Source organism: Cyanistes caeruleus, chromosome 4 (assembly GCF_971803275.1).
Source record: "Cyanistes caeruleus chromosome 4, bCyaCae1.hap1.1, whole genome shotgun sequence".
Taxonomy (NCBI): Eukaryota; Metazoa; Chordata; class Aves; order Passeriformes; family Paridae; genus Cyanistes; species Cyanistes caeruleus.
Genome location: NC_141704.1, coordinates 57,902,607 through 57,929,524, shown reverse-complemented (window position 1 = coordinate 57,929,524; position 26,918 = coordinate 57,902,607). Strand labels below are relative to the sequence as shown.

At 37.4% G+C, this 26,918-nt stretch overlaps 1 protein-coding gene across 4 annotated transcripts in view; it reads right to left on the bottom strand.

Annotated features, from left to right (window-relative positions):
• BRAF (B-Raf proto-oncogene, serine/threonine kinase) overlaps positions 1-26,918 on the bottom strand; it is a 76,638-nt gene that overhangs the window by 11,531 nt on the left and 38,189 nt on the right. For all 4 annotated transcript variants that reach the window (XM_086884937.1, XM_086884938.1, XM_086884936.1 and 1 more), the window contains 12 exons: positions 23,481-23,584; positions 22,678-22,780; positions 21,199-21,347; positions 20,064-20,183; positions 11,614-11,773; positions 9,994-10,030; positions 5,661-5,797; positions 4,839-4,956; positions 4,043-4,127; positions 2,458-2,634; positions 1,260-1,306; positions 568-686 (listed from right to left, as the gene is read on the bottom strand). In XM_086884937.1, coding sequence (XP_086741063.1) covers positions 568-686; positions 1,260-1,306; positions 2,458-2,634; positions 4,043-4,127; positions 4,839-4,956; positions 5,661-5,797; positions 9,994-10,030; positions 11,614-11,773; positions 20,064-20,183; positions 21,199-21,347; positions 22,678-22,780; positions 23,481-23,584 — 1,356 coding nt within the window. The remainder of the gene's footprint in view (positions 1-567; positions 687-1,259; positions 1,307-2,457; positions 2,635-4,042; positions 4,128-4,838; positions 4,957-5,660; positions 5,798-9,993; positions 10,031-11,613; positions 11,774-20,063; positions 20,184-21,198; positions 21,348-22,677; positions 22,781-23,480; positions 23,585-26,918) is intronic.

The following is a 26,918-nucleotide window of genomic DNA, read 5'->3' as shown; positions in this document are numbered from 1 at the left end:
ATTGCTTCATTTCAGCTTGGTGATCCCTTTTATTTCTCTGTGACAGAGCAAAATTACCTTGGCCAGGCTGAGAAGGTATTTGGAAACTAGAATTCTAATGACACTGAAAATAATGCCGGCTAACAGAGCTTTCTTCCAGGGAGAAAAGGAGGAAGTGGAGCTGCACAGAAGATTGCAGTACAAAGCAACTCTTCTTGAATTCTTAAAACTTAAGAGCATCTTACTTTTTGCTGAGCTTGTTCCTCTACTCTTTTGCAGGACGTTTTGCAAGGCTTTTCTCACCTTCTCCTCAGCCCTAGATTAATGATACTCATTTTCCTTAGCCACCATTTTCCTTTCAGTATAAACCTCAGAATAAAAGATGGAGACACTAAAGTTTTTCTGCTGACTACTGGAAAACACATACTTAAAGAAGAATTGAAAGACATTAATTTACTAGTTCATATTACTGCTTGTCTTTTCCAGCTTAAGCCAGCTTTTATATGTGTGCCAGAGGGATAGGAGCAGGAAGTTTGGCCAAAGGTAGATAAATTTGTTGAAACAAGCTCACCACTTCCCCTTGCTTACCATCCATAGAATGGAACCAGACAACTGCTCAAACTGTTGGGACCCACTCCATCGTGATTTCACTGTAGCTAGACCAAAATCACCTATTTTTACTGTGAGGTCTTCATGAAGAAAAATATCTAAGGGGGGAATGTTAAGGGAAAACAGACAAGCAATGTCTTTAGGCCCTGTCCTAAAAGAACAATAAACAGCTACAAATTTGCAACATGAACATGACAGTTTTAACCATTCACCGTCACTGAAGAAGGCTCCCACATCATATAGGTTTTAAGCAGCCAGCATGGCGAATTATGGTATGTAAGGGTTACATAAGTAAAGACTGAGCTAGTACTGAACAGACCATGGCCAGGTGGCTTTTATGAAGTGCCAAGTATGAGAAAAGCTGAAAATATTCCATGAGCCAACTCACATAATCTTTCATTACATGAAGAAACCAAAGGATGCAAAAAAAACTTTGTGATACCAACTAAAACTGCCTATGCTACTGCAATCAAATCAAGACACAGTAAGCACCTCCTATTTTGTTATTAGTGATATTACCCTTTCTCAGTGAAATTTTTATTTGGCAAATATTCACACGTTAACAGCTTTTCACATCAGTAAGTTAATTTCTGGCAGAAAAAAAACCCAAAACAAACAACAAAACCAGGAATGCTTTCATTTTCCAAAATTACATCTCTGGGAAAGGATACTATTACTCTTGAGGTCTCTGTGGATGATTGACTTGGCATGCAAATAACTGAAAAAGAATATCACAGATTATGTGGGTTAGATAATACTTCACCAATCAACAGCTTAAAATTCACTGTACTACTGAAACAAATTCTGTCAACATTCAAACTGCACATTTATGCAGGCAGTAAAACTTTGGTAACCCATGACAGTTTCTGCAACATTTACAGGGAAAAATAAAATAAAGCTTAGATTTCCAGCTCAAATCTGATGCTACTGATGAATAATAATTTTGCTCCAACATCTGCTTTTCAATTCTAACTCAATATTCACAGTAAGAAGAACTTCAGTAATTTTTTTCATGCAATTCCATGCTGAAAGTTCTGCCTCATAGCCTTAATGGGGATTGTCAAGACTTTGTGAGCTTTTAGTCACAGCTTTAGATAAGGTGTTTTTAAATTGCAAGAGCTAAATGTGCTTCCCAGTCTCAATGTGTACTCGGGTACACTGACTGCTTTTTAGTAGAGGAGTGGAAAAAAAGATCCCCTGATTACAGCCTGGATAAACAGATGGCAGGGAACACAGAGGAAAGTACTTGCCCCACAGCAGATACAGCCTGAATTAGTCTCCCATGGCTCTTTGTTTAGTCAATGAGATTGGCACAAAACTGCTGGAAAAGCCCCAGTTTGTGTCTCTGCTTTGAATCATGTTCACAAAACAGCTTCTGCATCTCCCCTACCTACAGATGGAGCCTGGGGAGATGAACAGGCTAACAGAAGGCTAAGGCTGGTTGCTGCAAACACCTCCACGCTCTTGACTGAAAATGTAATGGAGCACTGAGTAGAAAAATGGCACAATGAACTGCAATCATCATAGTGGTTTTTCAGCTGAAGTGTGATTTCTCTGGTCTTACAGCACTGCTCTGATTTTGACACACAATATTTGGCTAGTTTGGTAAATTCTAACTTGATGGCCCTCTATGGGAGTAAGGATTATTTACAATCCTTAGAACAAAATAGGTTTGCTCTCTTCAGATGTTGAAAACTTATTTAGAGAGCTCTGATACTTTCACCAAATGCACTGATGATTGAAATAGGATCCTGGGATCAGCAAAGTGAGTGGAGAACTGGCCTTATTTGCCAATGTCAGCCAGAGTGTGAAGGGGATAAGTAAACATTGCCCCAGCGCTCATTTGCAGACAAGTAATTCAATACTTACTCCATGCCTTGAGCAGTCTGTCGTGCAATATCAATTAGCTTGATCATTTCAAATTTGGTCTCAATGATGTGTAGATGGTGATACAAACTGGATCCTTCACACCATTGTGTAACAATAGCCAACTGGGGTTTTGTTGAATAACCCATGAAAAGCAGGATATTCACATGTCGTGTTTTCCTGTTTACAAAAAAAATAAGAATCAGGAGGAAATCAGATCAGGAAATCAGAAAAACTCAGGCAGATCTATCACAGTCTACATATATATTTCCAAACAGAAGTTACTGGGTCAATCTCAACCTTTACTATAACATGATAACCTCTTGCTAGATTAATTTAATGAATTATTACTGAAGTTAGCCTTTCTTATAATCCTAACATGGAATAACTACTCTGGGTTAAGTGAAAAATGTCAGGGCTCTTTTATATTTTTATGTTCTCTTATATTAAAAAATTAACATGGGATCCCAGCCATGGAGCCAGTGTGAGCCTTTGTCCTTGCAGCAATGTGGACTAGGCCAGTTCTATGCTTTGTGACTGTGCCTTGTTCAGGTTCAAGAATTTGTCAAGTGATGCTGAGAGCAACTGCTGAGGAAACAAAAAATAAGCAGTTTCTTGCAAATCCTACCACAAAGCTAAGTAATGATGGATCATAATGGAGAAGGCACAACTGTAGGTAAATCTGTCTTGTCTGGGTCAAAGGATAGAGCAAGGGACTATGTATGTTCTGAAACAAACAAACAAACAGGCAGGGCTCCATCTACGGGACTACCATCAGAAAGCTGGACTGAAATGTTTCATTTCATTAAGTTATGTCAAAATTCTATCAATAAAATGAAGAGATACCCGAAGTAGCACATCTCAGAAAACCTGTACTTCCACAGCTGTGAGCTTAGAGTTTTTTGGAACTAACATTTTCCTAGGGTAAAAGGCTGACCATTCCCTTTCACTATGTAGCTTATTTAGGATGTCTCTGCTGCGTAGGTGCCCAACTCAACACATGAGGTTTTTCCAGGGAGAAAAACTTTCTTGCTATTTTGTTTCTTAAAACACAATAATGCTTGACACTGAGCATAGGAGCTGAACCCAAACCAAATACCTCCTCTGAGACTGAAGAAGCAGTAGACACGAGAAAAGGAAATCAAGAATTGACTTGATGAGAATTACATTAAAAAAACCCCAAAAACCTCAGAGAAACTAGTGCTAATGAACAGAAACTATTAAACAACAGATATTATGGGCAGGACTGTAGCTGAAAAAACAGCCATTAGTCATGCTCTCCTTCAATTTCAAAATATGGATGAGAGGAAAGAAAGGCCTACAGCTCACACTTAGGCTTGACTGTGCCTTGGGGATAGTATATTAGCAAAAACTAGTTCTGAGTGTTTGTACGTATATGTATTTACAACAAAGGTGTGCAGACAAACACATACAGTGGGTACAAAAATATTTTAAATGGTAATTTTTTCTGCCTGAAGTATTATCACGTAGGAGTGAGACCAATGTGTTCTAATGGAGATCTAAAATTCAGTGATTAATGAAGCACAAATCTACACACATTATTTCAAGCCATTAAAGATATTCTTACCTGAGCACTCCTACTTCATTTTTGAAAGCCTGTAACTGTTGAGGTGTGGGTGCCGTAACATTCAACATTTTCACTGCCACATCACCTTTAAAACAGCAATTTTTAGTAAGTGCCATTGATACATATTCCTCTTTTGAGCAAATGCTATACAGAGCATCAGAAATTTTGGGATACACTTTTTTTTTTAGCTTACATGAAATAAATCACCACAATTTTAAAGTAAGTCAATATTCAGTAAAATGTAGAAATACCATTCTTACTTTACTCTGAGAAATCATAGCCAGGCCAAAGCTATTAAAAATACACATTCGAAATCCTAATTCATCAACATGGATACTTCTGTCTTTCATCTTTACCCTAATAATTTCTCAGTTCAGAAGAACATGCAAGAGTTGAGTTTCTAAGCAACATGAATTTCTTACACTAGTTATTTAGCACACTACTTATAAATTTAAAAATCATATTTACTGCCCTTCACTGCACTCTCCCCCATTATGTCCACATCTCTCTTGTTCTGAGGAGCCCGGAACTGGGCCCAGCATTCCAGGTGTGGCCTCACCAGTGCCAAGGAGAAGGATTGCCTCCCTTAACCTGCTAGCAATGCCTACTGCAGCCCAGGAGCCCATCCTCTCTCCTTGTGGCACGGGCATGCTGCTGGCTCCCGTTCAGCCTGGTGCACACCAGAATCCCAGATGTGTTTCTGAGAAGCTGCTGTCCAGCTGGGTGGACAGTGTCACTGTCCTGGCAGGTACTGTGACCTCCTCAAGAACAGCTGTTTGCCATGATGGCCACATACCATGCCACTTTCCTTTGTAGACTGTTCCAAATGATCCAGATCCTATCCTCTGTCCAACTGTGATCTGTCCATCTGGTATCTCCCAATCATCACTTGAATCTCGTCGACCAAGAGTTTTCTTTATATATGTGTAAAAAAAAATAAAAAGGAAGAAAACAAGTGCATTAATGTCTATGAAAACAGCTCCAGTTAAAAATTTCTCACCAGCATTTCCCATCAATGTCCTAAAAAGATGCCCTTTTTCAGATATTGTCCTTTGACTTTTAAAGTTAGCCCTACACAAAACTTCAGGACACAGGTATGTCAAATTATTACCCGGCATGAAACATTTGCAACAGCTTTCTGGCAAGGTTAAAACCAGAAAATAATAAGAAATGCTTACCAAAAAGAAAGTAGTACTTGATTTTAAATTCTTAATCATAATACTAAACAGTGAATTTTAAAAAAAAGGTGGCTGTTTTTATGTTTTCAAGTATTGTTACATAAAAATTTGTTACATACATTCATTACTTTCAAAGTTTATAAATCATGGTGGGAAAAGTTAAGCTGTTATATGAAGCGAAAGTGCCATTACAATATGAGGCACCAGTAAAACTGAGTTTAGTTAATTATTCAAATTATTTATATATCAGTCCTACAATTAATTACTGGTTTAAAGTGGTTTTAAAGTGGTTATCCCACTCTATTATTCATCAGCTTCAAATCCTTGATCACTGCCATATTCATCTTCAAAATGATTTAGAAAACTTGCATGAAAGAGAAGTGAGAGGAATATGGTTGTGTAGTATTTCTACAAAAGAAAACAGCTGATCCTTTCCTTACCATTCTATTTCTGTCTTCTGAGGATGAAGATGATTTCCTTTCCCGTTGGGGTCCTGGTGATTTCTGTAACGCTTTCACATTGGTTAGTGACCCGGGCAAAGAAGCAGGAGGTGTTGCAGACAAGCCTGCAGCTGAGCCTAAATTTCAGAAATAGGATAGTTTTATCTGTAAGAATCCACCTTACAAGAATGTATTGATATTAGGTGCAAGAATTGTGTTTAAGATGCAGTATCTCTAAACATCAATGTGAATGTTAAGAGAGAACAAACATATTCAGAAATATTGTCCTGATATTAGAGTAGTGCTCAAGTCTCAGATTTCAGGAAGAGACAAGTCTACAGCAAACATCCCTGTACAGATGGTCCCCAGCCTCTTGTTCATCAATTAACAAAAGGGCAATGTCTTTTTAAATAAGAAAAAAATACTTTTAAATGTATTTTTTAAATTCCATCAGTTTCTTTGAGAAGAACAGCATTTTAGTTCGCAACATCTACCTCCGATATTTCTCATAGCTAAGCTTTTAGGAACCAAACAAATAGCTGAACTACTGTACTTTGGAATCAAAATAGACTAAATGCAAATAATTGAAATGTTTCCTGGTTGAGTCTCCAAGTGCCACCTGAAAATCATTTGGCTGTTTTAAAGCTATCTGTTAGCAGAGAACTATTATTTAAAATAAACATCAGGCCTTAGAAAGGATTAAAAAAGAACAGGTACTTTAGTTAGCTATTTGAAGCATATTCTAGGAAACACAAGAAGAACAGTATGTCTGTAGCCTGTAGGTTATCTAAACAAATCTATGCAGGAAAATGTTAGTAAGAGCTGTTTCAGAGCCCCAGTGGCCCTTTTCAAATAGAGCACTTCACCTAGACACTGCTTTTTAAAATACATCACAATTATTCCTAACAAGGTTATGCTGACCCTTCTAATGCAAAGGACACAAAACAGGGTCAACTGTTAATTAAATTCATGCTGCTTTGCTAAACAATGTATGTCATTGAACAAGATCTCTAACATTCCACTGCCTTCTCGCACATCAGTGCTCTGAGAAGTGGTGGAAGACAATACTCCTCCTCATGTTCTCTTAGAAGCTCTCCTCTTAAGCAAAAAGTGTCTCCTAATGGCAACTAGAGTTCAAAAATGGACTTTGTGACTTTTAAAACTGCTGCTTAAGTTCAGTCACTCAGTGTGTGCTGATTTATCAGACTATATGTATCCATTATTTGACTCAGTAAGCTAAAATCTATACACTTGGAAGTGGGTGCATAAAATAACATACCAAGAGATACAAAATGAGACACAGCATCTGTAAACTCTGTCCCACATACTAAAGCAACAATAATGATGCATACTGGGCATCCTAACTACATTTATAAGCAGCTGGAAGCCAGAGATCTGAAAGATAGACTTGTGTTCACTTTACTTGCGTTCATGTCACTGTCATTTATTTATTTTATTGTTTCATCTGCAATCATACATACATGGAATTAAATGTATGATGTTCCCAGAACATGAGCAATCTTCCGAAAAATTTTGGGCTACAGATTTTCTCTGCAATAGCAAAGATCTGGGATGCATTTTCTTTGAGGTAACTAAAATCTCCTATTTAGATTTTAACACTGCAATATGGGAACACTAGTACAATATTCACCCTTCACCAAAAATGCTTACAGCACATGGCAGAACACTGTAGTTAATCTGTTCATAATAATACCAGATGGCCTGTTTTCAAAGTTATTAGAGTAGAATACTTCAGATAATGCTGGATTTAAGTCAATAGCTTGGACTCTGAAGCCGTACACAACATATTTCATTCTGCAGCCAGTTTGCTTGTTGGGAACACCTGTCTTCTTACAAAGACTTCTGGAAGATCTTTACAAGTTCAAGAGGTGAACTGCTCTTGATATATTCTGAAACAAAAGTCTTTGAAACAGCCAAGATGGTAGCATTTGAAAACACTACATGCACTGAACTAACCATTTCTACCCGTATTGTGTAGATACAAGTATAAACATTTCATGCTATAGCTCAATAGTTGGTTTCTCCAGCATACAAAATCCCAGAGCTTTTTTGGGATTTTATGCAATACAACAGATCCATTGACAGCTTAAGGCCTGAATTGCCCCCGTGGTCAATGACATGAAAATCTAAGTGTCTTATTTTACATAGCACAGGACAGAAATACTGTTTCAATCAAATTTACTAACTAAATAAAAACTACTGAAACCATCTAGAGCCCCGATGTGGTGTCAATAGCACATTGTCAAAATGAAGTATTTGTTGAAAGCTGACATGACACGTTACTTGAAAAGCTTAAGACCTAACAAGATATCAATGGAAATGTTTGTAATTCACATTTGATTTCCTACATCACTTTTCAAAACAAAGAATATTAAATATAGAAGACTGTTATAGCACTGAACTGACTTAAACTGAACAGTCAAGGAAATTCTAAGTCAAGGACATCATTTTATCTTTAAAATCACTGCAATGCAATCCAATGACCTTTGTTTAGAAAAATTATGTTAAGGTCTGCAGAAAAACCTCAACTATGAAATTCCTTGCTTTTGAAGATTTAAGTCAGACTTCATTTATAATCATTTTCAAGCGTGTAAAGGTGAAAGTGAGTATGTGTGAAAAGCACATTCAAAGCATTCCAGCCAGGCCAAGCAAAAAACAGAGGTGTTTTGATAAACTCACACACTTACATACACACGGTGTGAGGGTGAGGCACAAACAGCATCTGTGGTTTTACTTATTTTGTTTGGGTGAAAACAAGAAAGAAGAGCCCAACTACCTCTGAACACTGGGCCAGGCTCAAAATCAAACACTATTTCACTGGGGACAGAATGAAGGAGGGGACTGGGAGTCCGGGATTGGTATTTCCGAAGACAGCGCATCAGCTGGTTCAAAGGGGCTGTTAGAGAGAAAGAGACGGGCAGGCAGAGACAGAAAGACAGACACATAGAAGAAATGAAAGAAGTCATGGGAAATAACTAGGATGCTTTGACTCCTAATCATAAGATTGCTTCTGAACTTTGAAGGAAAAAAAAGTCAATTCCCAAGAACATCATTTCAGGACTGGAAATAGCCAATTGTTTTCAGATGCCAAGCAGACAGTTTATGATCAAAAGTTAAAACCAACATGATCGCACAACATTTAAATGTTGGACAAAATGGGCAAAACTCAGGAGAGCCACACCTAATCAACACATACAAAACTAAAACTGGCAAGTTGCAATTAGTACCTTGCAGGGCTAAAGGAAATTCCTTTTTTAAAAGTGCCTATTGCTGGCATTATTAAAGACAGCTCCATCAAATACAACACATCCTACCAAATACCAGATTTGCATGGGAAAAACAAATATTGAAAGCCTACAGAACAAAACCTTTGAGACCAGGAAAGTAATCTGGTAATTCAGACCCATACTTATGGCTGAAGCAAGTTAAAATTAGTAGGAGACAACTGTGTTACTGATTTGGAGTTGAAAAAACTGTCATATGCCTAGTCTACTTAGTATTTCCCTATTTTCAATATTTCTGCTTTATTCTTATATTCATAGGAATAAATACAGCACATAAGAAGCCCTCTCCAGGATCTTAACAACCAGTGGGAGAAGTGACTTAAGAGGCCCGTGCACAATGTGAAGAAAAATAAACCTTCTGGCACTAATTCTGACTTAAATGTGAATTAGGGCAGTGAGTTACTGAAGGAAACAAAAAAAGACCAGGCTTTAGTGTAAGATCCTAATAATCTGCTTCCAAGACTAGCACAGGCATGCAGTACAGCAAAGCAGCAACTTCAGCAGGGGTAGAGGGGGAGAAGAAGCGGAGTATTTCAAGCTGCTTTAGGATGCAGCAGTTTGTATGGAAGGCCCATCTACCATGATGGTTTTCATTGAAAACTCCTGTTGTTTCCATGGGTGAAAAGGTAACAACAGGCATAAAAATCTTTGGGAAGTTGTAGTGTATCTGTGTGCAGCCATGTGAGTGAATAAGTGTTTATGTGTGTGTGTGTGTGTGTGTGTGTGTGTGTGTGTGAGAGAGAGTAAAAAAGTAAAAGTGCAAAGTAATTTCAAAACTAAAAAAACTAGATACTACTTCAAAACTTTTTCTCCTTCCATCTCCCCCACTCCCAGAATGACCAGCAAATGACTCAAGTCTTCGTGAAACAAATACTAAGTTCATGGACAAGCAAATGTAAATTCACTTTTGTGTTCTAGTCATATTTTGCATTGTGGCTGTGTTTTATAGACGGAAGTAGGGTAACGGGAAGAGACAAAGCAGTTGTGTAATTAAATGTAAGACAGTAGTTAGTTTAAATGTTACTTACCTCCCTCTCCTCGTAAACTCTGGTCTCTAATCAAGTCCTATAAAAAAATAAAATGCTGTGTTTAGTTTGGGTATTAACATTTACATTCTGTAATCAAGACTGATAAATTTGAGAATTCATAGCGTCATACACTGTCCAAGAAATAAAATCGGTTTCCTACCCTGACTTACATTTGGAGCAATGACTCCAAAGAACTACCACACTTCTCAAAATTAAATTGCTTTAAAACAGCATCTCTCTGTAGTAAAGTGAAATGTACACCATCCAAAAGAGATGCTGACAAGAAAATGTTGATTTAAAAATGCAGTTGGTCAAAACACAGGAAGAAATAGAAAGAGTCAAATGTTCCTGTTAACAGTAGCCCAAATGATTTTAATTGTCATATCAGAACTTAGGACATCAATTTTCTGTACTGAGGTACATCAGTCAAATGAATCCTGCTTCCTTTTTTCTTGTACCAACACCTGATTTGCATAGCCAGGCACACTGCTCCTCTCAGAAATTACTAACTGCAGACAGCTTTCTTCACTTGCAATCCTCTGTGAACTCCAAGTATCTTTTGCAACATGTCTAGACTAAAAGCAAACTACACTAAGGATTTTATAAACAGAAATAGAAAATTCTAGCAGTTTTCTTTTGTATGCCCATTTTTATAACGAATTTTTTTTTTTTGTTAACTGTTACATTTATTCCCTTTTTGTTCCATAATTATATTTGTTCCCTTACACCCCTGTGCTTTGTGAAAAGCACTGGCTATGCCTCAGCTGCATCACTGCCATATACCACATGCAAATGTCTACATAGCTATACTCTTAAAATTAACATTTCAACTTTTCCTCAGCTCACATGCAAAACAGATTTTGTGCCCCAGTGTCCAGGCAGATTTTAAGACTGCTCACCTGACAAATGACTAATTTCCAGAGAGCAGATTAAGGGTAAAATAAGAACTGTGTATGTTAGCAAAATTAGCAAAAGGCAACATCTCAAAAGGTCCTAACTGTCCTTACGTTAATACCAACCATTATTATTAGTTACATTTCACCATCTAGAGATTTCAGAATTGTGGAAAAAACCTTAAGTGTAGCAGTTTCTGAACACTCCAAAGGAATGCTCAGAACAACATGTACTGGGCTCTTAAACTCTTAAGGAACTATCAGAATACATGAACTTAGTTTAAGTATTTAGTTTCCCTCAATGCCAAAAATATTACTTGGAATACAAATTCTAAAAAGTCTCTATACTGCATTACAATGTGTTTAACACAAAATGGTTTGCAAGAGTGGTTACTAGCTACAGCTAACAGCATGAGCCTTGGGACTAATGACAAAAAAAACCCAAAACCAGCAGTTGTTTGGGGCAGAATGTTTCTTTGAAAATGAAAAGGACAGGACTGTCAAAAGGCAGTTCTGCTTTTGGAGAATGGGTTATTTGTGTTCTTACAGCTCTCAACAGCAAAAAAGAATCTATGAGAAAAAAGAATTATCTTTGAAGATTCTCAAAGACCACTGAGGATTATCTTAAAAACAGAGCACTTGAATTTAACAATTAATTTAACACACTGATATTCACAAGGAATACAACAAATCTACTGTTCCTGATCTAACTGTTAGTAATACTTACATCAATATTGACTGGCTCGATTGTATTGATGTGGACGTTGGGAGCTGAAGAGGATCGGTCGCGTTGCCCAAATTGATTCCGATGGTCTTCATCTGCTGGTCGGAGGGGCTGTGGGATTGGAATGGATTTTGAAGGAGAAGGACTAGGGAGAATTGGTGGTCTGAGAAACAAAGTCAAGGAAAAAGAGGATTTAGGTCTACAAATGGCTTCAAACACTGCATAGTGGGTGTGGTAAGTCCTTTCAACTACAATAATACATAACAAAAAAACTTATCTAAAGCCCTGATTAAAAACAATTTATAATGAATGGTCTCTACTCCCCTATGATCAATTGCAAGAACTCTCTGTTGCATAAACTACCTAATCCCATGGCTGTGAAGTGCTCTGAGTTAAAGAAAACTCTATCATACCAAACCAGTAATAATAAATCATGATCTGAAAAACTCATGCTGCCCAACATGCATTGCAGATAGCAAGACATGCTGCAATTTCCTCACCTCTGAGTCAATGCAATACACTCATTGTAATGGAAACCAATTGAGAACTAAGAACACTTAATATCTCATATTAACATTACAGTCAGAAAATGTCATAAAACAAAATGGATGGATGGGGTTATTTTTCAGCAAAGAAAGAGTGAAAATTACATCTGGTCATTCAACCTCATCAATTAATAATAATGTATTATTGATACTATAAAATGGCCAGTGTATCATTGATAGTAAAAATAAACATATCACCTTTTAACATCAACCTTTAAGAAACAATTTCGAATAGCACAATGCTTCAAATGTTATTTACAGTGCTACAATGCAATAGGTTTGACTGAAAAAGTGTTCAGAATACACAAACAAGCTTCCTGAAGAAATGCAAATACTGCCAGTCATAAATGTAGATAAAGTCTTTAATTATGGTATAATGAATTGAATATTCAGAAGACAAAACAACTAAACACTCAGGATTTTGTTTGTAAAAAGGCAGAAAGTCACTTCTTCGGTTATCTTCTTTGCTATTAATTTTGTTAAAGTGCAATAAACTGGCAATTATCTCTTACTCTAGTCAAGGTCAGTCACTGTTAAGCCTAATGATTCAATCTAATGGATATAAAGCAAAAGGCTAATGAAAACATTTGCCACCTTTTTCAAAGAAAACTTTCTGTTAAAATATACATTGTATCTGACAACAAGGTTTTTAAGGGTTGGTTTCTTTTTATAAGTTCCAAAAGGAGTGGAGTCCTCCAGCCATTCAATGACTCATGGACTAATTATCATGCCCACAAAGGCAATGTCCACAGGGAGAAGCTTCAGAAATAAAATCAACAGCAGCATATGGCAGCACTAGGTCCTGATGCCACCTCCTGTAAGCAATGCTCCCTGGCCTCCTCAAAAACCTTTGGGGAAACTAACATTTTCAACAGGACATCTTGGCATTTTGTCAGAAACAAGTCTGTTTTATAGCCCACTATCCTACCTTTCATTAAAAAATTTATCCACTTTGGCACTGCTCCCAGAACTCAGTGCTATCTGTATCCTAAGTACCTGTCATCTTTTCCTTCCTGGCCAACAATCGCGCAATTGAAAATGGCAAAACCAAGTGCTTGTGAACTAATTCAAGTAACAGTCTAGTAAAACTTCCAATGAAATTCCTGAATATGTTTGGGAAGTGGGGCAGGAGAGAAAAAGCAGGGGGTTGAACCCTGTTTCACTTTAAAAAAAAAATAAATAAGCAGTTACCTACTGTCACATGACAGAACATATATATCGGGAAGATAATGGGAAGCAATGAACTAAGACTACCAATAGCCAAATCCCTGAGAAAGGGAGGGAAAAGGGCCTTGAAAAACCCAGCAGTTCACAAGTTGTTTATAATTTCAGATTTATTTTTTTAAATGCAGTTGTTGTATATACACTTCAGCTAAAGTTTTTATTCACTGCTACCCAAGTGTCTTCAGGTAAAACATTGTAAATGAGGAGGTTTTGAACTTCTGAATGATTTTGTAAGTAAATCATGCAACTAGAACACATATCAGGAGATGGGACACTGCACAGATCCAAATGCAGGACCTGACTGACATTTAAAGACACTCTACTTTCATGTTAAGGCAAGCATGTCAAGTGCTGCATAAAAAGACTATCAGAAGTCTAAAAGATGTCTCAACCAGGCCAGTACTGTCATTGGTGGGAGCATTAACTCCTGCTTAAACCTGCTGAGAGTTTTCAAGTAATAAGGAAATTAAGGGAAATATATCACAACATCCATTAGAACACTGCACCAGGACTGTGACACACCATCTGAGCTCTGCCACATGACAAAAACAGAAGCAATCAGATATTCTGTGATCATGAGTAAGCCAAGGGAGAGAAAACCAGATTGAGGCAATATTGTTTCAATTACATCCTCCTTTGAGTCATAAATGGTCATCTGCTACTCCTGTGTTTCTGGTCACAGGTCATCATGTCCAGCATGCTGCTAACACAGATAGCATGCTACATCCCACCGTGTTTGAAAACAACTTGAATTGCTTTTTCTAATCATTAAATTCTTACTCGGGGAAGTCCAGATCTTTAGAAAATGACTGCAGGCAAAGAATTATATATATATATTTTTTTTCAGTCTCTAAGCTATTACTTGGAGGATCACTGGGCTTTAGACAACGAAGAATCCAGAGATGGGAACCTCATAAGCAGTTAGCCATATGCTCCATTATAATTTTATTAATGGGTGTCCTTGAGACACTGTCCTGGGGTCACTTTGGACACTTTGAAAAAAGTAGGTTATTTCTGCTAAATGGAATTTTTTCTTGAAAAAGATAACTAGTGAAGTAGAAGAGACAAGGGGTTTGCTAGCTAAGACAGCCTGATCACAAGCTCAGAAAATGTTACCACCAGCTTCTGCCTGTGTGGCAAAAGCTGGATCTTGATCTGCATCAAGATCTTGATCTATCAAAAACACATCACCACAAAGAACGTGTGGTTCTTCATGATTGTAGTTCAGTGATCCTCTGATTTGATCTGTACTGTTCCTACAGTAATTACTCAAGAAAAGTAGAAGTGACACTGGAGCTAAAAGGGCCAGATATGATCATCTGGAAAAGGGTGACATTGTTTATTCCAAGCCAGTTCCAAAAACAGCTCTTAGGCTATGGAAGCATAGTGCTAAAAAAACACACTGCAAAAAACCCCAAAAAACAAACCCAAAAAAACAACCCTCCCCCCCCCAAAAAATCCCTGAACAAACCAAACATACAAAAAAAAAAAACCCTAAAGAAGCAAAAAAAATAAACAACCCCACCTCCAAAATAACAGTCTGAGGCTTAAGGAACATGCACAGTCTGAATATCAGGATCTGAGTTCATGTTTTTCCTGTGGCCTTTGTGAACATTTGACAGTCACCTTGCTAAAGGAGACCTTCTAGAAGCATATAAATAACTCTCTCCCATCCTCCTAGATTTGGGTATTCTTTTAACAAATGATTCTTGGTTTCTGAAGCAACAAGCTGCTAGTTGTCAAATCTCAATCTATTATGTTATAACCTTTCCTGGCAGTATGACAGAACATGCTTTTACCTTGGACCATATGCTTCAGATTACACATTGTTCCCTCCCTTTTTATCAGGCAAAACAGAAAGATGCTTTATCAAGAAACAAAAATAACTGGTAAGATGTAAAATTTTTATGCCCTTTACCAAGCACAGCAAGTGCCCATGTGTCTACAGATTTACTATTCCAGAAAACTGGGTCCACAAGAAAGAAAAAGATAACTCAGAAAAATGTCTGCATATGTTACGCTCTACGTAGACACACAATTTTAAAAAATCATATGCAGGATGTCCATTGGATTTTAGAACTTGCAATGATGTAAATTAGTTCACTTTACAAATGCAAAAGAAAATTTTAATACAGATTTTCCTTCATGTCCTTTACTCACCAGTGTGATGTTTCATAAGTGTTTAAGAGCTGGTCTATGCAGGAAAGATTTTTCTTGAAATTCTGCTCATGACAGGTGTATTTGGGTTTCAAGTTTTTGTTAACTGTATTTTTATTTTGCTGTACTTGAGCAAATGCTTGAACTGAAAATTCACATTCACCTAGCTTCAATTATAAGGTGTGCACCAATTCCTTTTTAAAATGACAGCATCTCTCCTGGACTGAAATTTTCTTTCTCCTCCTCACACCCTGAACAAGTCCATCTCATTTTAGTCACTGGGCTCAGTGTTGCACACACTATTTATCTGTAAGGCCACACACTCATATCCAAACCAAACCTACTGCAAGCTAAAATGTGTATCAAGGCTTTCTTTTGACTGTTTTTTTATTGTTTACATCAGAGTGTTAACACCAGACTGGATTTGGTTGCTGTTACTGCTGTTAATGAAGAACACAGTACACTTCCAGTTCCAAGAAGTTTCCAAGGACTGCTAAGGGTCTGGGATACAATGGCATTTCAGCTATAGTAGCAAGCAGGTAAATTTAAATTGTGAAGGCCAAATAGGTTCTGATTTAAATTTTGTGGTACTCCATAGACATCGCCAGAAAACAGTAATATTTTTTCTTTCCCTATCCCTGCAGCCTGGAAATACCCAATAATGTGAAATCAAATGCCAATTTGGAGAAAAGGACAGCCGTACCAGTTTGTAACTAAAAGCTAAAACAACTTTCCTGCAGCACCCTGTGAAGTCAGCGTAGAAGCACCACGGGACAGATCTGTAACAGTCAATGTCCCACACAAATTAGCTCAGTTTTTTATACCATAAGTTGTTTCCACCCATGTTGGCTTGTAGGTGAAAAACAACTGCCAGGATTATCACAATGGTGTGCGCTCATTCATAATGGCTTTTGGGCCCAGATCAAAGCTGATGAGCCTGAAATTCCCCAAAGCTTCATATACCAGGGGTTATCAAAAGAACCATGCTGTTGCTGTTAGTCCTCCAAACCAGGTCCAGTTCACTAGCAGGTTTTTCCAAATAAAGTTCTAGAGAGTAAGAGGTTTCCCTCACCTGTTGTATGGACTGACAGAGTTTTCTAATTCTGATTTAAAGATTCTGATACCAAACCTTTCCCACAAAGCAAGAATGCCTATCAACTCAACTTGGATATTGTAGGAACATTGGGAACATTTACATGGAGAAATGTGGAAAAGGTCTGGTGCCAGAACTTGCAGGGAAAAAGTTCATTGTTTTATGAATTAAAACACAAAGCTTATGCTCACACACCACAGGATCTAAAATGAATTGTAGCATGAAATGTATTATTATTGTAACACTCTATGTCTGTATCTCTGCTTCCTTGGCTTTTCAGAAGTTTTTCTAGACACTCAAGTATCTTCGGCTGAAGCAGAATGATCAGTGAACATTTGGAAGACAGAAAGGAAAGCAGAGGTGTTTAATCACAAGCTGGAGCGTGCTCAAAGGCAAGGACTGGCAAGCTTCCAAGAACGGTGCACCAGACATTCCCCTTTTCTTCCTCCAACTTAGAAGACGAAGCATATTGGGAAACGTTGTTTTTCAGAGAGACAAGACGTTGCCAACTTGCTTATTTCTCTATTTTTCATGTATCTGAGACTGAGGGAACTGGGTGCACAGAAATTCTTTGCTCATATTTTACGAGCCATGATGGAGAAGAAACTTCATGACAGTGCAATGAACAAAACAAATACAATGTATGATATACAGTTTCCTTACTTCAATTTTATTACAAATGGCTCTTAGCAGGGAGACCTATGCTTTTCTTTCCAGTTAACTGCAGATTGTAAATAAAATGGTGGTTTTGGCACAACAGGATAGTGCAAATGGAAAGAACTAAAATGGGACACAAAACATAACGTGGAGGCTGGACACAATTTTGATAGGGGTTCAGAAATGTGAAATGGGACCATATGTGCTCCCTCAACTAGGGGTGGAAAACCTGGAGGGATTGCCTATGGCTCACAGTTAAGAGTAAAAGGCTATAGGCCTGGATTGCTTTAGGATGTTACACATGAGCAAAGTGAAACAGTTCTCCAGCATGTTTAACAACTTCTGCATCATGTCCAATGATCTTTTCCTTGTCCCTTTCTCTTTCAAACTTTTCCATTTGCTCCCTTGACAGTGTCTCAGCATGTCACACACGCCTTTGCTCTCAAACTTGTCTTGCAACACAAACTTCCTTCTTTTGGGCACTTTGCCTGCTGCTGGGATCCCTTCACAAGGCTAGAGTTGAAGAAGCGTGTTTGCCTTCTCTTTCCTCAGGTTTACCAAAAGATTAGTAACATCCCTTCCTCCGTGAGCTGTTCCGTGCAAGACGCTGGGAGAACAGAGAAATCAAAGGAACAATTATTAATCTAGGAAGTGTTATTAAAGTGCGAGTTCCTCATATTTTCCATCTCATTGTTCAGCTCTCAAATTTCAATCCCATATTTGCGCTGCTGTCCCATATTGCAGCAGTACTCTTTAACAAAACCACAGGTGAGTGTACGTTTTTATAAAAACGTCCATCTTTTAAAATTCAGCTAGATGAGTATTTCCACTAGCTAGATTAATATTTTAAAATATTCCATATTTTATTCCAAATTATGTTTTTTAAAAGGGGAGAAGTATTATTAGAGAAAGGCAAGAAACTGGAAAAAGGTATGGACAGAGCTATATGCTCATCCAGTAACATCTGAGCTACTTCTTGAAACGAAATATTACATACACTGATGCTGAGGAACACTGTATGACTAACATGGATATTACATATGAACACCACCTGATAACCATAAACCGTTTTCAAAATGAACAGAATTTTGCAGGCATGATGTATACCTTTTTTTTTAATAAAAAAGTGCACAACAAAGCAAAAATGCAGAAAGGAGGAAGCTAAAAACCTTTTACATCTTCTGCAATTACAAACATTTATAGATGCAACACTTGAGAAAAGCTCCTAAAGAGCAACTAGCAAGTATATTTAAATGTTAACATTTTTATGTATGTGAAGTTAAAGATCTCAAGGCATTAACCAACTCTGGTCTCAAGTTTTTTCTTTCTGTTTTCACTTCACAAAACTAAGACTGCCTGAAGCAGTGCCTGTATCAAGATAATCCATATTGCTGTACCCTCACAAGCTGGTAAGAATGGACCAATGTGTGGCAAAGGCAATTGAAAAGCAGGAAGATTTGGAATATTAGGATTAGGGCTATATAGTGCCTTTGACATCCACTAGTGTTTAGCACAATTGGTATGAACAAGTTTCTTCATGACGCAATAGTTTTAGCCCAGTTACAATTTTGGCTGTACCATGACAAATACTTGACAGGCAACCTTGCCCACAATCTGCTGTACTAATATCCACGGGATCTAAAGCCAACACTCACTACCTGGAAGAAGTAATTTTGAACTCACTTGAATCTGCACAAAACAGTACAAGTAAGCACATAATCTCTATACTTACCAAGTGGGGTTCCCTCTGCAGGACTGTCAATCTGTTTTCCTGGGAGGCATTTTATTTGGTCTTCCATAAAGTAATCTTGGCTGTCCAGAGAATTTATCTTCTAGTTAAGAGTCCAGAGGTGCCTGTGTAACTTCCAGTGAGTTTCTGCTTTAGTTTAGGCACAATTTTCACGAATCCAAGAGAGCCTCTCTGCCACATTCAGCTCAATGCCACACAGCACACGTCCCGGGAATGGTTTTCTGAAGGCTTCTTTATTTGGTGTTCTTAATAAATATGCACCAGATTTCTTGAATGTGATATATATCCCTGAGTTACTCTTCCCTGGACATTTGTTTAACTATCTAATGGTGGATGGTCTCTTCGATCTCTTTGCTACTGAGACCCTAATTCAAATACTGTCTCTAATCTCTTCATGGAGAAAGGGTCCAGAATCTTTGTTGGAAATACAGGGGGATGGTCAGTTTTAGAGGTCTACTTTTACAAAACCTGGAGCTGCAGCAAACAGATGCTATTGGTATACCCCAACGTGAACAGGAAGAAGACAGCTGATCTGGAGGATACTAAAGCAGTGTATGTGGAAAATTTACTAAAGCAGTATTAAGAACCTGGAACTGGTGCCTGTTCACATCAGACTTATAGTAATGTGGTTTATTCTGAAACTGAGGTATGCCACTTCAAAGCAGAAAAAATATAATTTGATAACCAGCTAAAAGAATTTGTGAGGATATTATTTTGGTTTATATTAATTTTAAGTATAAAATCTTTCCAGTTTAGACCAGGTCTAAGCTATCATGTAGAAAAAATCAGTTTAACAGGTAATGGCCCAGTTCTACAGACAGTTGCACACACATTTAACTTAGGCTCATTACTAATTTATAGAATTTGTGTGAATGAAAACATTCACCTCTTTTAAGTTAAGCATAGGTGGATATATTTGCATGAGAAGCCAGATTACAACAATACAGAGCTGCTAAGTAGTATTTTGAGTGTTTCTTAGCATAGTACTGAAATGTTATGTCATTAAACAGCAGGAATAAGTTCATACCCAACAGAATCTGAGGGGGGCACTGAGGGGTATGATCCAGATGCTGGGGTGGTCTCTCCTAAGGAGGCCTCCTCCGGTGGTATGGGGTGGTGTCCAAAGAACTTGGAGACAAACAGCAAACTGTGAGGCAAGAACAAAACAAAAACAACCTAACTTGTGCAAAACCCAGAAGTTTCACAACATAATACTCAAAAACTACAAAAAAGACCCCAAACCCCAAAAACCTTATTGATTAAATTCTAAATTTAAAGATCACACAAACACATTAAATCTGTTAGATTTGCTAAAAGTATTTTTGTGGAAATTAATTTTTTAATATTTTAGCTGGAATTGTAAACATCTGGTTCTTCATGAATGCACAACTTATATCTATTAGTAGATAAACTTACACCCTGAGCACAAACTCCAGAGATATCAATGGGAACAGTTACTAATACCAAAATAAACTGAAATTAAATTAATTCTTGTGGAAAAAAATAGCATTTTAAATTATTCTTTATACAAAGAATCTCTTTAAAAGACTTAATAGCCTCTGCTGAAACTAATCTAATAGAACTGAGCCAGTTTACACCGGATCCTAAATCTACATCAAAGACTTACACCAATAGATCAGTAACTCAGTCCAAAAACACTGGACTGTTTGGGTCATTCTCTTTTATGTTTCTTACCTAGGCATTAATTTTGCTAGCAGATTTATTTTCAATTACTGCAAAACCATCTGCAATTTCACTATAATCAACTAGTGTCTCAACATTTTTTCAGGTTAAAGAGAATAAATCCACAGCTAAATTTTAAACAGGGATCTAGCAATCACACAATAAAGAACCAGTTTTGATTAATAATAACAACTGTGAACAATGAGTAGTCTGTCTGATACAGTCAAGTGCTCAGCAACCCTATTCATGCTTCAAAAAAAGCACTTCATAGACCAGCAAAGGAATATGAACTGGTTGTCTGAGCTAGCACAGAAAGAGTATGAATTAAGCAGTCTCACAAGAACAGTGGAACTCCTATTTTTATTTTTTTTTGTAGGCACCTCCTCTGACTTCCTGAATTACAGATTTAACACAAGAAATCACTGACAGCTGTATACTTATTAAAAGGCTCAACTTGAAAATCAATTGTGATTACTTACTCAAGTTGGTCGTAATTAACACACATCAGTGGCACTTCTGTACTACAGCGCTGGTGAAATTTGTAGCCACAAGTCTGGCAGCGGAATCCCTGGAAAAGCAGCTTTCGACAGAAGTCGCAGAACGCTAACGTGAAGAACGTTTTTCGTACCTACATTGTTCAAAAATAGTCACAATTACCTAGAGTCCTTCTGCAAGACCAAGATAGGCTATTTGCTTTTACCTCTCTCAAGTGTACTTACAAGCCTCTTCTGTGATGCTGGAGCTACGGTTTTATGTATCTAACAGATTTACATGAAAGATTGTTTCCTTTTTGAAACAATTTTCATGCATTATATCTTTCAACTGTTTCTTGGAATTAATGCTTCACTTCACTAGCAGTAAGAATAAGAGCAAAAAACCTGAAGCCAAACTTCACTATTATCATGCTAGACACAAACACTGAGAATTTATTTGGATACAACCTATAAAAACAAAAGCTGCTGAAATATTATTTCATATTCTAACTTTTCCAGAAGCCAAAGAATATTTCTAATACTCACAGGACTGGAAATACACACTGGCATATACATATATATATATATAGAGAGAGAGAGAGAGAGAGAGAGATAGGGCTTTAATGTATGGTTATACACATATAGTTGTAGTTTTGACTACTGAAACTCAAGAAACATTCAGAATCACAGAAGGGTGATCATGCATTCTCCCCAAATTATAGGGGGGAAATGATTCAGTTAATTTTCAAACTTAACAATACTTAGTGTAAAAACACATTCTTAGTTCTATTATTATATGTAATAATCAGAATTTCAAAGGGATATTAAAAAATACTAAGCCAACTAGAGTTCACTTAAGTAGCCATAACCCAAACAGCTTGTTTGAGCTAAATACATTGAAGCAGCTTGCAGATAGAATTTTGCTGTTTTAAGCTGTAATAGAAGATCTTTCTTCCCAATGTGACAAACATTGTATCCAGGATTTGTATGTAGCTGGAAACATTTAGACAGATTCTGTTTAGCAGCTTCCATTTACTTGGTGCCTTATCAGGTCAAAACATATTTGTGCACTGCATCACTGATGATGTCAGCACTGCTCTGGGAATAGTTAGTTCATTAGTTAATTGCTGCTGCAGAGCCAGCAGGGAGGCCCAGAATACATTTTATAGATACAGCAATACAAAAATAGTAGATTATTATTATTACAGCTCTGCAATGCAGTGCTGGTATAACCCCCCCTACATTTATAGATTTTAGAGGGTGTATTCCAACAAAACATGAAAGTTTTAAGGGTGATCAAGTACTCTAGCATCACTTATTTCAAATACCATTCTATCTAATTCACTTAAGCTACTGTGATTAAAAACTTCTTTTGCAACTCCCACCACATCCCACAGATGCAAAATATTCCAAGTTGGTAATTTGAATTTGAAAGTACGAAGTTGATGTAACCCCACTCAACATTTCACAAAACCCAGTACATACGAAATTGTGTGTCGTGAGCGGCACATTCTCCAAAACTTCCACATGCAACTCCTCTCCCGTGAGCCAGGAAATGTCTGTGTCCCAGCCAATTGGCTTCTTCTCTCTAAAGTGCAAATAAGCCTCTCATTAGCATCAGCACACAAGCCCTTGCATGTCTCTTGCCAAAGTTGTAAGATCAGCTAAAAAGTTACTCCGTGGGGGGTTACTTCCTAGTCTAATTGCAGGAAACTTTAGAAGCAAGACCTTCAGCTCAGTATGTAGCAAACAAAGCACACCTTCCCTGGACAAAATGCAGGAAGGAAATGCACTTTTTCAACCAGCTCTAGTAGTGGCCAATCCCTTATTTCCTACGTGGCAGATGGCTTTTTGATTAAATAAAGTGTTTGTTAAGGTACCTGTTGTATAAGAGTTCCACAGAGATGGCTAATTGTGGACATGAAGATAATATGCAAATTTTTGGGGCTGAAAACTTTTTTTTTTGTTCCCAAGGGTACTCTGTGTTTAGTTAAGAATGCATTATAGATAAATGAAACAAAACCAAGAAGTAAAGCCCGCCTATTAATACTTTTTTGGTTAGCATGAGTTTGATTAATGAGTGTTTTGCCATAATCTCATATTACTCAATATTATGCCTGAGCCTTTTCTTAGACATTTTTCTCAATATGTCTGTGATGTGAAAATTGTTTAGTGCAAAGTATCATAAAATTCTAAACTTTGTAAACAACAACTGGATAGAACTGGTGATTCTGGGTAGCTCCAATAAGAGATTCTAAGGGCAAAAAAGCATTCCCCACAAATCATACCCATCTTGTATTCTGTAAACAGCACAGCATTCTGGAATAAGACCTCTCATCATCAGCGCTTTTTTTAGGCTGTCTCGGACTGTCACTCCACATCTTGCTGGAACCTAGAAGTAAAATACAAAAAAAATGAGTTAAAACAATTCCTAATTTATCCCCCCAAACTGATGCAAACATTTTCACCCTCAAGTGCTAAAACCCACACTTTAGGATTCTTTACAGAATTGTAGGTCAGTTTTCCAAAGCCATTTTCGTCCTGAGGAAAATTTTATTGCTGAATAGTACATGAGGAAAAGGGCTCAGCTAGAAGAGACAACAAGCCCTACACTTCTATTAACATTTGGAACACAATCTTCACTCAACTCCAAAAGTGAATTTCCAACTTTCTCAACTGGAAGAAACTGGAGACATAGCACACAGAGAGCTAATAATTACATACAGCTTTAATTTTACAGGCTGGTCTGAACATAAGTGGGGAAACATGCCAAGTGAAATAAAGTGAAGGAACTAACTTGGACTGCACTCAAAAAACCATTACCATAAAATGTAAATATTTTATTTTCTATTTCTAAAACAGAAGATAAGCATGCAAACAAGTGAAACAAAACAGTCATCTGAGTCAGGCAGGCCATCACCTCTCACTTTAACCTATATTTGTAACTCTACAGACATATCTTACATGAACAACATTGCTCTCTTCTGTTTCCTAGCTTGCAAAGTTTAGATAACTAACAGGATGGGAAGAATGGAGGAGCACATTGAAACTAGCCAAATCAAGAACCGCAAACTATGTAAAGGTATTTTCCTCACCTCTATTCTAATTGTGGGCATATCTTACACAACTAGGTATACCTGTGATTTAACAGTGTACAGTGTCAAGCCATAAAAAATAAGAATACATGATCTGGTGATTAAGTATAGTTAAGGTATTGAGTATTATCTACTAACTATCTTTAGAACCTGGTAATGAAAATTTGTAAGGCTTCAGGCACTGTACACACTGGGATCTCTCCTATAATCATGGACAGTACCTCGAATACGAATCAGAAGGAAAAAATAGAAGCTTAACAAACCTGACAAGTCTGTCTGAACACCTGAAACTCAAATCAAGCTTGCAAGTGGCTTAAGCCAGAGCACTCAGTAGCCAAAAGCAGTCTTTTAATCAGCTTCAACTGGCTTTGGATCGAAGCCTAGTTTTTGTTCCCTGTATTTAAATTTCCATGGGTATTTAGGGGCTCTATGTCCTACTTAAGCATGACAGTGCAAAGTAGCAGCCTGTTTCAAGTAGCTTTGTGAACATCACTTGAGGTTACACTATATATTGCATTTCTAGGACTCAAACATATGCACTTTCAGAAGACAAAAATTAAAGGAATATTTTGGTTCACCATCTTCCTCCCATAAACATGAGAGTGCCTCTTTACAAGACATTTGTGCATTTCATCTGGTCAACACAAACATTTTAAAAGAAGATAATTTTTCTTAATTCGTTGTAAAAAACATCCTATAGCATACTACTTTACAATCTTGATATTCAGCCTTAGGTGATTTTGGTTTACACATTGCGTTCTTCTTTAATGCATCTTTTTATTTAAACTTACTCCTAAGTAAGGAACTCCTCTCCTTTCTCCAAGGATAGAGGGTGTGACTCATATTCTTTCATACAAATGTAAAGTGTGAATTATGATTATTGTATTGGTACAGCAAAACATGTATTAAAGATTTATCTTGATCTGCAAAGGTGATTAGAAATTATAAGTGAAGTTGCATTATAAATTCTGTAATTATCTTATAAATTGCACAGTATTGATTCTTCTTGTACAACTCATGTGCCACTCTAACAACAAATTCTGTGCTATACTAATCATAATATCTTGTTAACAAAATAACTCTTTAATTGTCCCTATGATTTAGTACCATAAGATCCCTAAAAGAACCAGTCTGTCCCCTAAGTGTCCTTCTCTGTGCCTCCAACATGTATATTTACAAATAGAGAGTAAATATTTTCAAGAATCTGACTACCATCTGAGGATTTCAGGTGTGCTCCAACCTCCCACACACATTAGATCCAATCATGAGCCATTTAAATGGAGGAAGCAAATGTTCTTTGGCTCAAGGCTGCTTTTCCTAGAAGTGTAGCTCCCGCTGGATTGAGGTTGACACAGACAACTCATGTAATGAGTGACAACTCAACAGACAATTCATGTCTACCTTTCCAGCAACCACAGTCAAGTCACCACTGGTATCCACAGCAGCAGAAGAAATTGAAACACTGCAAAGGTGGCAGACAGATGATGGGGAGGAAAAGGGAAATGAAAAGAGTCAGGAAAGAGGTTGGGCATGAAGGAGAAATGGGAGGAGAGGATCAGGACAAACTTCAAGAACTCAACATGCAGGGAAAGCACGTGTACACTGGGAGAGGGAATTGTCATCAGCAGGTTGGTGTGAATCAAACAAGCAAGACAGCTAGAGGACAGACTGAAGAGCTGAGGCTGAGGGCAGGAAGAGAAGATGTGATGAACCACCTTGCAGGGAGAACTGTTTGCCAACACCTGGGGAAGTACTGGAACTATGTCCTGAACAGGAAACTTTCAAGCTGTGACTGGGAGAAAAGGCGGCATGTTTTGAACAAGGAATATCAGAGGGAAGGAAGTGCCTAAGAGCAGCAATAGAACCCAGCACAGAGTAGAAAGAGGTTCTAGCTTAGGCAGAAAATTCCAATGGAGTATTAAAAGAAACAAGGTTAGTAAAATCTTAACTTGTGTGAGGGAGTGGAACACAACAAGGAGGAAAAGTCAAGAAGTAGGAAGACGACTAACATTAGAGATAAGCAGTCCTGTGGTCACTGGAAAACATTTTCTTCTTTCAGCACTGATCCTCCATAAATGATGACAACATCCTCCAGTAACTCATGAAGCAAAGAAATGGATCAGGAACCTCAAAGTTCCAATACTATTAATTAATTAATTACACTGGTGTAATTTACTTTTCCTTTTAAGTTTGTCAAAAGTAAGATTCGTGAAGTAACAGGGTTTCTTTTAAGAGATCAATAAAGTTGGAAATGCAAACTCTTAAAATTTGGGAAGTATGAGAAAGAAGGTTACCTAAAGCAACACAAGTGCAATAGGACTATGAAAAATGTGCATTTAAAATCCTGCTCACTTATCCTTTCCTATTCATGAGTATTATTATCCCAAGTCCCCTTAATTAAAATCCAAGCCATATTTATGCAGCTTGCAATTAGAAACACGGGTAGAACATTTGTTCTCTTCACTGCCGTTTGCATCAAGTTCCAGCTAAAACCCAAAGAACTGTTTTTATTACTTTCAAAAACCATCATGATCCTGAATCAGCATCACATTTAGAACATTCTCTTACAGAACTCCTGAGCACAGAAACATAAGGCCAAATTAAAAGAACTTAGTGATAGAATAAGTCCCT